At 40.6% G+C, this 18198-nt stretch overlaps 1 protein-coding gene across 5 annotated transcripts; it reads left to right on the top strand.

Moving 5' to 3' along the window:
• The first annotated feature begins 1658 nt into the window (after positions 1-1658).
• On the top strand, positions 1659-18006 carry LOC140818216 (B3 domain-containing protein Os01g0234100-like). Of its 5 annotated transcripts, none has more exons than XM_073178108.1 (7): positions 1659-1761; positions 1840-1991; positions 2126-2622; positions 2707-2869; positions 2951-3157; positions 16982-17063; positions 17152-18002. In XM_073178108.1, exons 2-7 carry the CDS (start codon positions 1929-1931, stop codon positions 17886-17888), a joined length of 1749 nt encoding a protein of 582 aa, XP_073034209.1. In that variant the 5' UTR covers positions 1659-1761; positions 1840-1928; the 3' UTR covers positions 17889-18002. The 5 variants fall into 5 exon arrangements, with proteins under 5 accessions (XP_073034209.1, XP_073034210.1, XP_073034208.1 ...); XM_073178109.1 differs by having other exon boundaries at positions 1686-1991; positions 17152-17184; positions 17233-18006; XM_073178110.1 differs by having other exon boundaries at positions 1704-1991; positions 2126-2242; positions 2585-2622.
• The last annotated feature ends 192 nt before the right edge of the window (positions 18007-18198 follow it).

The following is an 18198-nucleotide window of genomic DNA, read 5'->3' as shown; positions in this document are numbered from 1 at the left end:
TTCTCAATCTGGTAATAACAATACCGAACAGATATAATATCAATATTCAACTCAATTCAATACCTGTTCTGATTAATATTCAAATCGAAATATATGCTGATCGATATCCAGTCAAGATACACTCTAATCCATATCGACCATATCACGATATAATCGAAATCACTACAGAATCTGATCAATATCAATTAACTGATGTTTCAACGGTATAACAATACAGTCTCGATAACCTCGTCAGTCCAAACATCACAGATATAATACCAGAACTCATAATCAATATCGATACCAGTCATAATCTCAATAACAATACATATCTGAAATGAATTCTCAGTCACATCGACTCCGAAAATCATAACAATTACATAAACGGTTCGTTTCTCAATCTGACTTCGCTTCTACAATGTCTAACATCTTAAGAACATCATATGTTAATCCTATTCAATTCTGACAATAGCATAATTTCAAAGCATGTCAAAATGTAGCAAAACTTACGTCCAGTTATAGCCTACGTTGATAGGAACTCGGTACTGTACTCAGATTCAAAATCTGACGGACGGATTGAAATAAAAAGGCGTAAGGATATAAAGCTTCCTCCTCGTTTCTTTTTCTGATTTCTGAAGGAAGATTCGTGTATATATATATATATATACACTCAACTTGCATGCATCAAGAAACGTGGCACATTTTCATATTTTTCGATCGGCGCTCGGGCGGTTAAACATTACCGCTCGAGCGCGGAATGTTCTGCCCGGATGCTTAGCCATTGGCGCTCGGGCGGTAACTTTCTACCGCTCGGGCGCCACATATTCTGTCCCCAATCCTACTTTTGTGAAACACTTGCGCTCGGGCGGTTCTTTTCTACCGCTCGAGCGCCAGAGGTTCTGTCCAGAATCTTGGCTCATAATGCACTGACGCCCGGCTTCACCTCTCATGTCTTATTTTCGTGTTCCGATTAATCCTTTCATAATCATATCAAATTATATATCAATAATTATAGATTACTAGGATTAAATTTCCGGGCATTACATGTGGACCCCCTACTCCACATCATCAATCAAATATCTCATATTTCACAATCAAATATCTCACACCAACCAAATATTTATGGGTCCCACTATCAATTTAATTAATATTTTATTTTGATTTAAATAAAATCATTTCACCACTTTAATTATTTTTATCTATTATTTAATATTATATTTTTTTATTGAAATGTAAAATTAAAAGTTTAATAATTATATATAATTAAATAAATATTAAATAAAAGTGAAAAAAAAATAAAAAATAAAAAACTACCCTACTCGACCCAAGCTCTTCACAGTGAAGAGCTTGGGTCGAGCAAACTCTTCACTAAAAATAGTGAAGAGTTTGGGTCTCGCTTTTGTGCTTGGGTCGTGATTGGGTCGTGCTAGGCAAAAAAAAAAACACGATACTCGACCCACCTCGACCCACCACGACCCAAAAAATAAAATTTAAAAAAAATAGCAATACCCGGTTACAAATTTGTAACCGGATATTGCCGTGGCACACCATTCAATGTTGTGTAGTGGTGAATATTTAGATGGAACGGATATTTGGATGACGTAGATTGGATTATATCCACCACTGTGTGGATGCCCTAATAAGAAAATATTTAAAATGAGAAATGATGATACGGTCTGAAGACTTGAAATCTTGCCAAAAATATGTATGTCGAAAGAATGATTATTTTGATATATAAAACCATTTTGGTCCGGTCCCTGAAAACCCAAGCAAACACGGCAGGTAAACTCGGTGTTGCATTCTACGAAGCAAAAGAGTCTTGGACGCTGCTACCAACTCTGATTTAAGCTCATATTTCAGCAGTTTTTCTGGTACCCACTTCGATTTTCGCGTGATGGTGTCTATGGTGGAGTTCTTGCTCTTGTGAAGCAGCTGGAAGGCCTAAAACTATGGCTGTTTCTCCGAAACATGCCTGTAAAAAGATCCCTGTTTCTTCTTCATCCAAGCCAAATGTCTGTGATTTATATTATCACTCTCTTTTATCTCTTTCTTTCCATAAAATGTTTTGCTTTTACGAAAAAATGAAGCTTTTTGGTGAATGGAAGAAATGGGTTTTGAGATACTTAGGTTTCTTTATCTGTAACAGCTTACGAAGCTTTGGGGAGTCAAGAAAAATTTGGTGAAGAACAGGGTGACATGGGAGACCAAGAAAAACTTGGCCGAGAGAAGGCTGAAGGATCTTGATGATCTTCAGAATAAGAATGTAAGAACCTTCGGGCTTAATAATTTTGAAAGTGAGTGTAAAGGACGTTCGTTACATGAATCTTCATCTTACAGTACTCTTTATTTGTTTAACCTTTTCATTTTTCTGATTGAGAATCTAGGATATTTGTTGAGTGGCTTATGTGTTTTAGTAGTTTCTCTCCAAGTAATGGCCTATATGTCATTTTTGCTCTCCTTTATTTCATCTGCGGTCCAAGTTTCTCCTTTTCGGGGGATTGATTTTGTTAATGTTATCGGAGCATTTTCTTGCTCCTTAATCAATCAACTCTACCTACAAAATCTATTATGTTGCTTATGTGGATACCTTCGTCATTTATTGGAGCAGGCAGACGCCAGAAATATTGTTTTGCCTACCGTATGGTAAGTGATGAAGATATCAATGGTTGAAAAGGTAATTTTCCTGTTATTTAGGGTCTTGTACTGTTGTAAGTCTGATCTTTACAGTTATGAAGTTGAGCCGATCGCAAGCTTTGATCCTGATAATTGCATTGGCGCCTCCACCCCTGCAATGGTGCGGGCACTAAAGGTTCAGAAAACACTTTCACCACAATCCCCTAGTTTTTTAAAACTGATGCTCGGATCCCATGTCAGCGGAGGATTTTGGTTGGTAGGTTGAGGTTATATCTATGCTCTAAGGTAAAATTATGGCCAATGACTAAAGTTGCGGGAAGGTTTTCTTCAATTACAGGGTTTACCAAAGCGGTTTTGTGACTTTCATTTGCCAAAGCAAGATGATACAATGGTTTTGGTGGATGAGGATGGACAAGAATACAATACGAAGTACTTGGTAAACAAAAATGGATTGAGTGGTGGATGGCGAGGTTTCTCCATTGCTCATAAATTGCTTGAGGGAGATGTCTTAATATTCCAACTTGTCGAGCCGCACAAGCTTAAGGTGACTCCTCGAGGCTCATATTATAATGCGCCTTCTCATTTAAAGTTTTTCTTATAGTGGATTCTAGTTTGATGTACGAAATGAAATGAGAAAAAGGCCGAGAAACTTCTCATGAAGAATAATGAAAAATATTGATGATTAAATGAAAGTGAATCCCTTATAATTAATTGATATGAACCCACATCAATTGTTGGAGGAATTGTGGAATGACTAAATCATGTTCCAGGGTCTTTCCCATCTACAAGGTTGTTTGTTTTTGGGGTTTGGGCTCTGACCGACGAATTCGGTTGGGATTAATTCTAGCAAGCGGACTAGGTCAAGTTATAGTAAATGGACTAGGTCAAGTTATAGTAAATGGACAGACGTCCAAGTATCGATCCCACAGAGACTATTATTTAATTACTAAGATTCAATTATTTTATTTAATCTAGGCAAATAAAAATGAATGATTTGATTATTATTGCAACTACGTAAATTTTAAACTAATTTATGCTAATTAAATGACTGAATCAAATATCAGAGAAGCTTGGGACTTGGGGGTTATTTCAAATTTAAATAGAATGACCGGGACACACGACGGTAACAGACTTTTGATTAATATCATGCAATGGAATTATTTAACTATAGATCATTTGATGTTACGATGCGATTCTCTATATTAATTATAAATCTAGTTCTAGAATTTATAATCCTATTTTCATTTAACAGTCCAACTATTTCTAATTGAATTTAATTACCCAAAAACGCATTCATCAACGAAAGAATCACAGCTGTCGCCTAAAATCGCACACTGAAACCGAATACTATTTCTAGTCAGTTTAACCGCGTGTTGATTAATATTTTTCTTGAAGCTAAATTTAATCAATTCTCTTTCGAGTCAAGATTAAACAACAAACATGCAAATAATTGGCCAAATTAAAAGCACGAAATTTATGCAAACATTAATCAATAACATAAAACAATTTTATAAATCAAACACTTCAATGAATAACAAAATCAATCGTTTGTTCCTATCGTGGTCCCGATCATAAAAGAAAACTACTCCATGAATTCAAAACTAAAATCAAATTTAATAATTGAATTCATGAATAAAACTAAGAAATTAAAATAGATGAGAAAATCTCAGCGATGGCGCGCAGATCTGCGTGTGAAGCGCGTTGTTTTCTCCCTCGATTTTCTCCCCGAGCCGTTGCCTTCTTCCAGATCTCAAAGCTTGCGCCTTTTTTCCCAAAGTCGGCTGCCAAGTCTCAGAATTTCAACCCCCCTCTTCGTGTTAGGTTTTTTCCTTTTTATTCTACCTCTAAATCTCGAGCAAATCTTCGCCAAAATCTCGATCTGATATTGCACACACGGACCCCGTGCCTGCATCCGGAGAGGGGTCCGTGTAGGCTCTGGATTTCTTTCTTTCTCGAGAATGGCTGACACGGACCCCGTGCAGGGGTCCGTCTGGAGTTCCGTCCACATACTGTAAGTTGGGTTCTCGGGTGATAAGGGACACGGACCCCGTGTAGGGGTCCGTCAAGGGGTCCGTCGAGGCTCTGTAAATTGCATTTTGGCAACTGAATGGCACGGACCCTTACACGGGGTCCGTGTAAGGGTCCGGGTAGTCTCGAATTTTCTCCTCAAATGGGGTTGATGTACACGGACCCTTACACGGGATCCGTGTAAGGGTCTGTGTTTTCAATTCATACTTTCTTTCTTTTCTTCCGGGTATTTCTGACGTGGCATTGCGGAGTCTGACTTTTCTTTCATTTCTTTGGTTTTCATCCTCTTTTGGTCAAACCTACAATTTGCCATAATAGTACGAATTAAGCGCAAAACTCGGAATAAAACATGCCAGATAAGCACGAAAACGACAAAATAAAGACTCTAAAACGCTATATAATTCGTGCTTATCAACTCCCCCACACTTAATCTTTGTTCGTCCTCGAACAAATCAGACAAAAATAAAGATGAGAAATATTTTAGATTCAGAACTCAAGTGACACAATCAAAACTTCTCAACTTGTCAAACTCTTTCACCCCCGGTCAAAAGATCACGCTTCGCATATCACAAGATTCGTTTTCGTTGCAATTTAAGAATCAAACATTTACCCAGTAAAGCTCAACAGAACAAAATGTGTGTAGTGTGTTGGTCAGACTCGTACTCATCTCCAGCTACTTGGTTTCATGATCACTTATTTTCATTTGCTATCGAAACGCCCCATATGCTTGACTTTCATACCCCTCTCTACTAAATGTTGAACGACAGTGACTTGGTTAATAGGTCTTTTTAAGCTTATAACGTAAGGCCAAGGCTCACGGGTACAATAAAAGATAGGGAATCAAGAGTGAGATGCAATAAAAAGTATTCCTGTAGCACATTCATTCACCTTTGATTCGTCAACAGTTACTGTCTTTTCATCATTTTCAGAGCTCTAGCGCTTCCTTTTCATTCTCATTGTCCACCCAATTTCACCCACAGATTTTTTTTTTTTTTTTTTTTCTCGGGTGTTTTCAACACTATACATTTTCTTCTTTTTTTTTTTTTTTTTTTTTTTTGAATAAAACTTCATCGATTCCTTTACACATATTTTTTTCAATCCATTGGAGTAATTCAAGCATTTCAATGTGCACAGGAGTTTTATTTCTCTCACATGTAGGTAGGAAAAAGTGTATAGGCTATGATTCAGGTAGTTGATGTGGGACATTGAATAACTGACGAATGGGGGCTAACTGTGTGTCATTGACACACACCATTCGATTTTTTCAGGCTCAAAAGGGGTCGCTAGGGGCAATGAATGATGTGTCGGTCAGGCTTGAAAGGCTCAAACGGTCCAAAGATCGCCTAAATCATCCCTAAGTCACCATCGTTCGTATTTTCGCTTCGAGGACTAATCAGACAAGTTCTAGGGATCATTGTTCGATATAACTTTTTTTTTTTTTTTTTTTTTTTCACAATTCACCAATTCACTATCAATGATTAAAAGTTTGACCACGTGCATTGAACAAAATGTTGATACATAACTGGTTCATGTTAGACTCTCTCCTTGAAAGTACGACTCCTCTCACTCAATACTAGGCATGAAGCAATTTTCCGGGTGATCCCAAAATCTAACAAATTAATCCGATTATCAAGTGAAACACGAGTTCTTAGTCTACAAATAGTTCCATCCTGCGTGAAAAGTGCTGTTAAGTGTTGTGCAACGATGTGTAACAAAACTGACTCACCCCCACACTTTGAACTCGACACTGCCCTCAGTGTAAAACAATATAAAAAGAACTATCGAGAATGTGAAAACAAAAACACTTCCCTGGTTAGATGTCGAGTACGTGGTGGACAGAGGTAAAGATCAGCAACTCCTGAAAAACACGACATCGAGTACACCAGGAAACGTAAAAAGGAAAAGACAATAACACACAAGCGCTCCAATAAAGTCCAAAAGATAATAAACATAAATAGCATATCCCAAAACATCAATAACAGCGAACGAAATGTCTAAGTGAAACAAAATGAATACAATCCTCCACATAGTCCAAAATAAAGCTACGCTTCATCGTCTGACCCCAACTCTAAGTCATCTAAGGCATCCAGTGTAGATCTGTCCCAAGGTGGTGCAGAAGCGTCGGGGGACTGTTGCTCGAGTCGAGCCAAGCGGGTGCGAATGTCGTCCATACAATCAAAAATGGCCGAGAAGACCTGTCGGGTACCCTTCGGCGCGTTCTGTCGTGGTGGCACATGATGCTGAGGGCCGGCTCCGGCATCTAATGCCGCTTCTTCTTCCCCACGGGCATTCCAGGCGCGGTCATCGATGGCAGGGGGAGGCACCGGTGGGTCACGGGGATGATGGTCGATATGTCGACTCTCAGGATTTCGATACCACGCACCCTGCCTGAAAATGAAATACATCCCCTGCATAGCCTGAGGGGTGAGCATCTGTGTAGAAGTGGGGGCGAGGGACGTCTCGCCGGTGAGATCGACGCCGTGGGCCGCTAAAATCCTGGAAATGATGATCGGAAAAGGTGCATATGGGCGCTTGTTCTTGGTGGGGTTAATATGTGCGACTAGAGCGCATATGTTCGAGTATGATCGAAGCCACCGGAATCCCAGGAATAGCCCCCAACCCATTCAACATTTTATCGATAATGTATAAATCTATAATTCTGACCTCGTTGTTCCCTGGTTTCCTTGGCACAATGTTGGCTCCCGTGAAATAACAGATTAAGCGATCAAGCAACGGGAGGGAAGTGGGCAGGACGCTCCAGCGAGACCCGGTCGGAGAAGTAGAGTAGTCAAGACGTTGTCGGGCCTCGGGGATCCGAAAAGAGACGTCAGAGAAGAACAAGTCTAGCTGATTATGACTCACCGGGGGACCCTCATTCGGTACATTCAACAGAGCGGCTAGATAGGCCGTATCAAATTCAATAGGCACCCCTTTTACGAAAGTGCGGATGCGCTGCAGCCCAGTAGTACTCTTGTCGTCAAAGTTGGCATAAAATTGCCATACCAACTCGGGGAAGTAGGGACCGGTGATGTCCAACAGTGATCCCCACCCAAATTTATCGAATTCAGCTCTCAGTGGCACCTCGTTATCAATCCGGGGGTGGATAGACTTTTCAACAATCATAGCGTTCTCGTGCATGGCCGAGTACCATTCCGAGTTCTCGAGGGATGTGAATCTGGAGGCATCAAACTCCACTCTGGCGCGGCGAGATGATGAGGAAGCCTCGCTTCGCGCACGCTTATTCGTGAATCGACGAGGAGGCATTTCTTAGAACAAGAGACTTTATCCGAATCCTCTACAAATTCAGGCGCAACAACTCCAGACCAAACAACCCAATCACTGATCACCACTCACCAAACGAAACGAACGACAAGACACAAAATCCCAGCAATTCAATATCGATGATCCAAAGATTTAATCCAATTATTCCCAATCAATGCAATTTGATCCCAACGCACCGTTACGCAGTCCACAACAATATCCTCAACAATAATGACCGATTCAATTACGCAAAAATATTAGCTAGATAATCCACGAACAATGAATGCCCAACAACCGAACAATATAAAATCAATTCCCAACACTGAATCTGAAGTGGCATAAGATATTCGGAGGCCGAAAACAAAGGAGAGCCACGTTTACCAGTTAGCAGACAGAGGTCACCGCGGAAGAGGGTTGTACGGCGGTGGTGGTGGTGCGGTTGGAGTGGAGGTGCGGTGGTCGGCGGTGTGCAGTGGCGACGGAAGGAGGTGGCGTGGTCGGCGGTGGTGGTTAGGGCGGCGTGTGCAGCGGCGACGGAAGGAGGTGGCGTGGTCGGCGGTGGTGGTGCGGTTGTGAGGAGAGGAGGGTTTCGATTTAGGGGATTTAGGGATTTGGGTGGCAGAAATCGCGATTTTATTCTGATATGCCGCGAAAATAAGAGACACGGACCCCGTGGAGGGGTCCGTGTAGAGGTCCGTGCACCTACTGGATTTCGGCATGTTTGGAAATGATAGACACGGACCCCGTGTGGGGGTCCGGGACAAGGTCCGTTTAGACTCGGGAAATTGGCACTTTCGAAGGTTAAGAACACGGACCCCGTGTGAGGATCCGTTAACGGGTCCGTGGAGGCTCGGTATGAGAGACGAAATAATTTTTTTTTTTTTTATTTTTTATTTTTTTTTTTATATCACTAACCAAACCCAACTGTGACGCCATGAATGTACACTTCTATAAATCTAGACATAAAATTGGAAACTCAATTAAGCACACAAGATGCAAGAATTGTACAGAAACTTCCCTGGTCTGTTTTGAGGTTTTGAAGTCGAGCACCCTGAAAAATTCCCCCACACTTTAGAAATTCCACCTCTAGTAGATAAATTACCTGCACCACCATTCACTGAGATTAGCTCTCGAGCAATGCTAGAAAAACAAAAATAAAGTAAACTAGAACAATTAAAATAAACTAAGGCATGAAAGAAAAAATAAAATTAAACACTGGGTTGCCTCCCAGTAAGCGCTAAATTTAGAGTCGATAGCCTGACTGTACTTCCCTTGTTTAGTTTGGATCCTGCAGATCCACAGTGGTTGGCACGTCGGGGATTGCACCACCATGATAAACTTTCAGCCTATGCCCATTTACCTTGAAAGGTCCAGTTGTGTCACTAGTGATCTCCACTGTTCCATAGGGGAAAACTTGCGTGATGGTGTATGGTCCTGACCACCGTGAACGCAACTTACCTGGCATCAACTTCAGTCGAGAATTATATAATAATACCTGTTGACCCACCACAAATTCTCGATGAACGATGTTCTGATCATGCCAGCGTTTGGTTTTCTCTTTGTAAAGCTTGGCATTCTCGTAGGCTTCCAGCCGAAACTCATCCAGTTCATTCAGTTGCAGCACTCTCTCGTCACCTGTGGATTTAGCGTCAAAATTCAGAAATTTAGTAGCCCAATAAGCCTTGTGTTCAAGTTCTACAGGTAGGTGACATGACTTCCCATACAACAATTTAAAAGGGGACATGCCGATGGGGGTTTTAAAAGCAGTGCGGTATGCCCACAGTGCATCGTCGAGTTTCCTAGACCATTCTTTCCTCGAAGCACCGACAGTCTTCTCAAGAATGCGTTCAAGTTCTCTGTTCGAAACCTCGACTTGGCCACTAGTTTGGGGGTGATAAGGTGTTGCCACCTTATGTCGGACCCCATACTTAGCCAAAAGACTGTCAAATTGACGATTACAGAAATGTGTACCCCCATCGCTAATGATGGCTCTAGGTGTGCCAAAACGTGAGAAAATATTTTTCATAAGAAATTGAACGACAACCCTAGAGTCATTAGTTTTACATGCAACCGCCTCTACCCACTTAGACACGTAATCTACAGCCACCAAAATATACTTGTTCCCAAAAGAAACCGGGAACGGCCCCATGAAATCTATACCCCAAACATCAAATATCTCACATACCAAAATATTATTAAGAGGCATTTCATGTCTTCTGGAGATATTACCTGTGCGCTGACAATTTGAACATTTTGTAACATACTCATGCGCATCCTTAAACAAAGTAGGCCAATAAAAACAGGACTGGAGGACTTTGGATGCAGTTTTAGTGGCCCCAAAGTGGCCTCCAGCCGGACCAGCATGACAATGAAACAAAATTTCGCTTACCTCTTCTTGGGGAACACATCTACGGATTATACCGTCTGCACATATTCTAAACAAATAAGGATCCTCCCACAAATAATACTTCAATTCTGAGAAGAATTTCTTCTTTTGCTGGTATGTAAAATGGGGAGGAATGAACTTACTTGATAGATAATTAACAAAATCGGCATACCATGGTAGACTGTTTATCGCAAACAGTTGCTCGTCTGGGAAGTCATCGCGAATAATTTCATTACCTGTACTTGGATTCTCCAATCGCGAGAGATGGTCTGCAACTTGGTTCTCTGTTCCCTTCCTATCGATGATCTTCAAGTCAAATTCCTGCAACAGAAGAACCCAACGAATTAGTCTTGGCTTTGCGTCTTTTTTAGCCATCAAATATTTTAAGGCTAAATGATCAGTATGCACGACAACTTTGCTCCCTATCAGATACGATCTAAACTTATCAAGAGCAAAAACCACGGCAAGAAGCTCCTTCTCTGTAGTGGCATAGTTCAGTTGGGCAGCGGAAAGTGTCATACTAGCATAGTAGATGACATGAATACATTTATCCCTCTTTTGGCCCAACACTGCCCCTAGAGCGGTGTCGCTTGCGTCACACATCACCTCAAATGGCGACCCCCAATCAGGTGCTATCATCACTGGTGCGGTGATCAATTTCTCCTTCAGGACCTGAAATGCCTGCACACACTCCGCAGAAAAATCAAATTTCACATCTTTTATCAGTAAATTGGTCAGTGGCTTAGAAATGCAGGAAAAATCTTTGATAAACCGTCTATAGAACCCTGCATGTCCTAAAAACCTACGCACTCCTCGGATGTTTGTTGGGGCAGGGAGTTTCTCTATCACTTCAATCTTAGCCTTATCGACCTCAATCCCATTTTCAGAAATTTTGTGCCCCAACACTATCCCCTCTCTCACCATAAAATGGCATTTTTCCCAGTTCAGCACCAAATTTGACTCCTCACATCTCTCCAAAACTTTAGACAAATTAATCAAACAAGTATCGAATGAAGAGCCAAATACAGAAAAATCGTCCATAAATATTTCAATGAAATCCTCAATCATATCATGGAAAATTGCCATCATGCATCGTTGGAAAGTTGCTGGTGCATTACATAGACCGAATGGCATTCGTTTATATGCAAATGTCCCATAGGGACAAGTAAAAGTGGTTTTCTCCTGATCTTCAGGGTCAATAGGAATTTGCATATAACCTGAATAACCATCCAGGAAACAGTAAAAAGGATGCCCAGCTAACCTTTCCAACATTTGATCAATAAAAGGGAGGGGGAAATGGTCTTTACGGGTGGCATCATTAAGTTTTCTATAATCAATGCAAACACGCCACCCTGTAACAGTTCTAGTAGGGATCAATTCATTATTCTCATTCTTGACAACAGTGATCCCACCCTTTTTCGGAACTACTTGCACTGGACTAACCCACCTACTATCAGAAATCGGGTAAATAATACCTGCGTCCAGTAGCTTAATCACCTCTTTCTTTACTATCTCCTGCATAGCTGGGTTCAGTCGTCTTTGAGGTTGGGTAGAAGTTTTGTGGTCAGCCTCCATCAGAATTTTGTGCATACACATGGATGAACTGATCCCTTTGATGTCTGCAATGCTCCAACCAATTGCTTTGATGTTATCCCTCAGAACTCGCAGCAGCTTTTCTTCCTCCAAACCTGTCAAAATAGATGAGACAATTACTGGCAGTTTATCATTGTCAAGCAAAAATAAATATTTCAAATGAGAAGGAAGAGGTTTCATCTCTAAGATTGGGGCTTCTTCAATGGATGACCTTAAAGGTCTTGGGACATGCCCAAGCTCCCCAATCCTAGAGTTTACCGTTTTCGAGATCGGTCTGCCTGCTTCCAGATAAAGCATGTATTCCTTGACATCCTCATTCTCCAACTCTCCTGAACATGAATCAGTCAAACAAACTCCCAAAGGATCTTCACCGACCAATTCCTGCAAACTGCACTCGACAAGTTCGTCAGTAGCATCAATTCTAAAACAATCAGATTTATCATTAGGATATTTGATGGACTGAAAAACATTAAACACCACACTCTCATCATTCAGTCTCAACACCAACTCACCTTTTTGTACATCTATCAGAGCTTTCCCAGTGGCTAAAAATGGTCTTCCTAAAATTAGAGGAATCTCACGATCCTCTTCCATGTCTAACACAACAAAATCCACTGGAAAAATAAACTTGTCGACTTTCACCAACACATCCTCTACAACTCCCCTAGGAAATTTAATTGATCTATCAGCTAGCTGTAGAGAAATTGTAGTTGGTTTCACTTCACCTATTCCTAGTTTCTCAAAACATGAATAAGGCATCAAATTAATGCTTGCACCTAAATCACACAAGGCTTTAGCAAAAAATGAAGTTCCTATGGTACAGGGGATAGAGAAACTACCTGGATCCTTAAGCTTTGGAGGTAATTTATTTTGTAAAATAGCAGAACATTCCTCCGAAAGCTTAACTGTCTCAAAGTCAACCAATTTCCTCTTGTTTGATAAGATTTCTTTAAGAAATTTTGCATATGAGGGCATTTGAGCTAAAGCTTCTGCAAATGGGATATTTATGTGCAACTTTTTGAAAATCTCAAGAAATTTAGAAAATTGAGTGTCCAATTGCAGTTGCTTAGCTCGTTGGGGAAAGGGGAGCGAATTTATATCAACATTGGAGTTGAAGTTTAGGGACTTACCTTTCTCCTTCGTGTCATTGGATCCTTGCTTTGATGACTCCTTCTCCTTTACATACTTATCGATATCAACCACCTCTTGCTTTATGGGAGACGTCACCGTGACTGCATTGACACCTTTAGGATTCTTTTCCGTGTCACTAGGTAGTGAACCCGGAGCTCGTGTAGCCATCTGTGTCGCTAACTGCCCTAGTTGAGTCTCCACTCTTTGCATCATGGCATCATGATTTTGCCATCTCATCTCATTTCCTGCTATGTACTTTGCAAGCATGTCCTCAAGGTTTGACTTGCCATCTTGTGGCTTGAAACCGGGTGGCATAGAGGGTCCAGCACCTTGTGGAGGCTTAGGTGGTTGTTGAGAAGGCTTTTGCTGCATAGGATGTTGTGGAGGATTAAACTGTAATGGCATAACAGCATTTTCTGATTGTCTCCACCCGAAATTTGGATGATTCCTCCAGCCTGGATTATACGAGAAACTGTATGGATTGTTTTGCTGACGCCCCTGGTTTCCCAAATAATTTACTGAATCCCCTCCAAAACACTGTATTTCCTCACCAGGCATATCTGGCATGAATGGCATGTCACAAGATGGACCACCAACTATTTCAGCATTTCCTTGGATCTGATTCACTGACTTGACTGGTATTGACTTCTGCGTTTGTAACTGTGACATCTGATGTGTCAATCCATCAAGTTTTGCTGTAATCGCTGTCAAAGCATCCATCTCAAGGAATCCTACTTTCTTCTCCCTGCGGTTGTCTTGCCAACCCACATTGCTCTCGGCCATATTAGATATGATTTCGAGCGCTGCGGTTGGCGTTTTCCTGTATAGACTCCCATTTGATGCCGCATCAAGCATAGATCTCACAGAAGGATCTACCCCATAGTAAAATGTCTCCACCTGCTGGCCTACTGAAAAACCATGTCTCGGGCACATTCTCAACATCTTTTTAAACCTCGCCCATGCTGAATTCAGTGATTCCCCATCTCTCTGTCTAAATGAAGTGATTTCATTTCGCAGTTGTGTAATCTTAGTAGGGGGAAAATACCTGTGCATGAAGAACTCAACTAGCCCATCCCAAGTAGTGATAGAACCAGCTGGAAGGTCGCGAAGCCACTCCATAGCTTCTCCTTGCAAGGAGAATGGAAATAGTCTGAGTCGAATGGCATCAGTACTCACCCCATTGCACTTGATCGTATCACAGATTGACAGAAAATTCTCCAGATGTGCATTGGGGTCTTCAGATGGTGCTCCACCGAACTTTACTTGCATTTGGATCATTTGGATGATGCCTGGCTTCAGCTCGAATGTATTTGCCTGAATCGTAGGGCGGATTATACTAGACCCATAACCTTCGAATGCTGGTCGATGAAGCTCCATCAATGTACGGTTATCCTCTTCTCCGGCCATTCCTTCGAATTCTGGTTTAAGATCTATTTCAGGTTCTGCTTCAGACTCGGATTCAAACGACAAGTTGTTGTTCCTTCGATTTCTGCGGATGCTTCGAAGGGTGCTTTCAATCTCCAGATCAAGTGGCACTAGATTTTTGACGTCCTGAGCACGGTTCATATAACACGAGCTAACCCCTGAAATCAAAAATTTAAGTGCACAATTTAAGCTCCAAAAGAGTATATATAATAAGAAAAACTGAAACAAAATTAATTAAAATACTAAAGAATAGAATAACTGAAAAATTTAAAACTAAGAATAAAAGCCTAGTCTCAAACAAATAATTTATCCTAATATTAAATAAATAGTCCCAGGCAACGGCGCCAAAAACTTGACCGACGAATTCGGTTGGGATTAATTCTAGCAAGCGGACTAGGTCAAGTTATAGTAAATGGACTAGGTCAAGTTATAGTAAATGGACAGACGTCCAAGTATCGATCCCACAGAGACTATTATTTAATTACTAAGATTCAATTATTTTATTTAATCTAGGCAAATAAAAATGAATGATTTGATTATTATTGCAACTACGTAAATTTTAAACTAATTTATGCTAATTAAATGACTGAATCAAATATCAGAGAAGCTTGGGACTTGGGGGTTATTTCAAATTTAAATAGAATGACCGGGACACACGACGGTAACAGACTTTTGATTAATATCATGCAATGGAATTATTTAACTATAGATCATTTGATGTTACGATGCGATTCTCTATATTAATTATAAATCTAGTTCTAGAATTTATAATCCTATTTTCATTTAACAGTCCAACTATTTCTAATTGAATTTAATTACCCAAAAACGCATTCATCAACGAAAGAATCACAGCTGTCGCCTAAAATCGCACACTGAAACCGAATACTATTTCTAGTCAGTTTAACCGCGTGTTGATTAATATTTTTCTTGAAGCTAAATTTAATCAATTCTCTTTCGAGTCAAGATTAAACAACAAACATGCAAATAATTGGCCAAATTAAAAGCACGAAATTTATGCAAACATTAATCAATAACATAAAACAATTTTATAAATCAAACACTTCAATGAATAACAAAAATCAATCGTTTGTTCCTATCGTGGTCCCGATCATAAAAGAAAACTACTCCATGAATTCAAAACTAAAATCAAATTTAATAATTGAATTCATGAATAAAACTAAGAAATTAAAATAGATGAGAAAATCTCAGCGATGGCGCGCAGATCTGCGTGTGAAGCGCGTTGTTTTCTCCCTCGATTTTCTCCCCGAGCCGTTGCCTTCTTCCAGATCTCAAAGCTTGCGCCTTTTTTCCCAAAGTCGGCTGCCAAGTCTCAGAATTTCAACCCCCCTCTTCGTGTTAGGTTTTTTTCTTTTTATTCTACCTCTAAATCTCGAGCAAATCTTCGCCAAAATCTCGATCTGATATTGCACACACGGACCCCGTGCCTGCATCCGGAGAGGGGTCCGTGTAGGCTCTGGATTTCTTTCTTTCTCGAGAATGGCTGACACGGACCCCGTGCAGGGGTCCGTCTGGAGTTCCGTCCACATACTGTAAGTTGGGTTCTCGGGTGATAAGGGACACGGACCCCGTGTAGGGGTCCGTCAAGGGGTCCGTCGAGGCTCTGTAAATTGCATTTTGGCAACTGAATGGCACGGACCCTTACACGGGGTCTGTGTAAGGGTCCGGGTAGTCTCGAATTTTCTCTTCAAATGGGGTTGATGTACACGGACCCTTACACGGGATCCGTGTAAGGGTCTGTGTTTTCAATTCATACTTTCTTTCTTTTCTTCCGGGTATTTCTGACGTGGCATTGCGGAGTCTGACTTTTCTTTCATTTCTTTGGCTTTCATCCTCTTTTGGTCAAACCTACAATTTGCCATAATAGTACGAATTAAGCGCAAAACTCGGAATAAAACATGCCAGATAAGCACGAAAACGACAAAATAAAGACTCTAAAACGTTATATAATTCGTGCTTATCAGGCTCTCCTTTCAGTCTTATGGTTTAGTAGCTCTTTCTGAGATGCATCGGATGCAGTGGAAGGGATTACCTAGGAGAAGAACAAGAAACTTCACTTGAAGAATTTAAAAAAAATATTGATGATTTACGTGAAAATGAATCCTTGACAAGTAACTGCTGTGAACTCACCTCAACTCCACGAGAAATTGTGGAGTGACTAATACGTTCCTGGGTCTTTCCTACCTGCAAGGTTATTTGTTTTTGGGGTTTGGGCTCTCCTTTTGAACTTGTGGCTTAATATTGGTGCTCATTTTGAGAATCAATCAAGTGGAAGAGACGAACTATGAAATAGCTACTATCTGTCAGTATGAATAATGTTGTATGCTCAAGAGGGGGCAATTTTATGATCCCACATTTGCTCGATAAAAAATTGTCGAGTTGTGGATAAATTTGGGATATTCTAAGACTACTGTTTTACAATCGGGTCCTTTCCTAACCTGATATCCTAAATTAACGTGTTCTCTGCATGTACCTATGAATTTGTAATGTTGCCTTTCTTGTAATGTAATGTTTGATATCTTAAAGGTGTATATTGTGAGAGCTAGCAGTCTAACAGAAGTCGATGGGGCTAGCAGTCATCTCAATTCAGAGAGGAAGATTAATCCTGGTACTGTTCTCCCTTTTTAATCTTGTAATACATTATTCAAAAGTTGTCTAGAGAACAAAGATCATCGTTTCTTCAAATGTGATTTCAGTGAAAACAGTCCAGCGGCCAGAAGATGATTCAAGTGGTGGTACTAAAATAGCTAAGCAGAAATATCTGGAGCCCATTTCAGTAGACGATAAAACGCATATCTTGTCTTCTCATAATGCCGTTGTTGCCGATCAATCTGGCAAGATCCACGATGATATTGGATCCGAAAATTTGGAACACATCAGATTTTCTCAAACCAACATCAAATTTAACGACATGAAGTGTTTCGAAGATTTCAACATTCATGTGAATGGCGTATTTCTCAACTCCGAAGTACCTGCGCAGCTTAGAATGAAGTATCACGATCTCTGCTGTAGTCAAAGTAAGTTTCTTCATGAAAATCTTGTCGAAGGCCTAAACAGTAAGCTGGTCACAGGAATGATCTCTGAGATTGTAAGCACTGCCGATGCTATCGAATCTGCCAGACTTACCACCCCTCTCAGTCATTTAGAAACTTGGGAGAGAAAGCTAAAAGCGTTTGAGGATTTAGTCATGGCCGTTGGTTTTCTACGATCACGAATACATCAGCTAGTTACCCTTTCGCAAGAGTCACGTGCTGTAATGGAATCAAAGAAAAAAGAGAGAGACGAGGTCGAAGGCCAGATGAAAGCTCTCGAGGCAAAATTTTTGAATGTTAAGGCAGTGGTTAAAAGGCTTAATGCAGAGATTCATGATCTTGAAGTTGAACATCGAGAGCTTGGCGTTGTTTTCGGAGACATCGCACGCGCTGCATGGTGAAAAATTCTCTACTTGTAGTGACGATTATGTCAGTTTTTGCTGAACACATCTGTGATGATATTAAGGTTGTAGTTAGTAGTAGGACAAACTTTTAGATGTATCTCTCTTTTGGTGATACCAGAAGGGTTGCTATAAACAGAAGCATGAAATGCAAAGACAAAGTCTGATATGATATGGTACAAATATTGAAGTAAAACGTCCGTCTTATGAAAATTTGCAAAATACACATCCGAAGGGTTATTTTGAAGGACGACTTGTTTTTAAATCTCTAAATTCTATGCGAATGTGTGATCGCTTCTCGCTGTAGAGA

The sequence above is a fragment of the Primulina eburnea genome, chromosome 17 (assembly GCF_022965805.1).
Source record: "Primulina eburnea isolate SZY01 chromosome 17, ASM2296580v1, whole genome shotgun sequence".
Lineage (NCBI taxonomy): Eukaryota > Viridiplantae > Streptophyta > Magnoliopsida > Lamiales > Gesneriaceae > Primulina > Primulina eburnea.
Note: the sequence above shows the minus strand (reverse complement) of the source record. Positions and strands in the feature narration are given on the sequence as shown.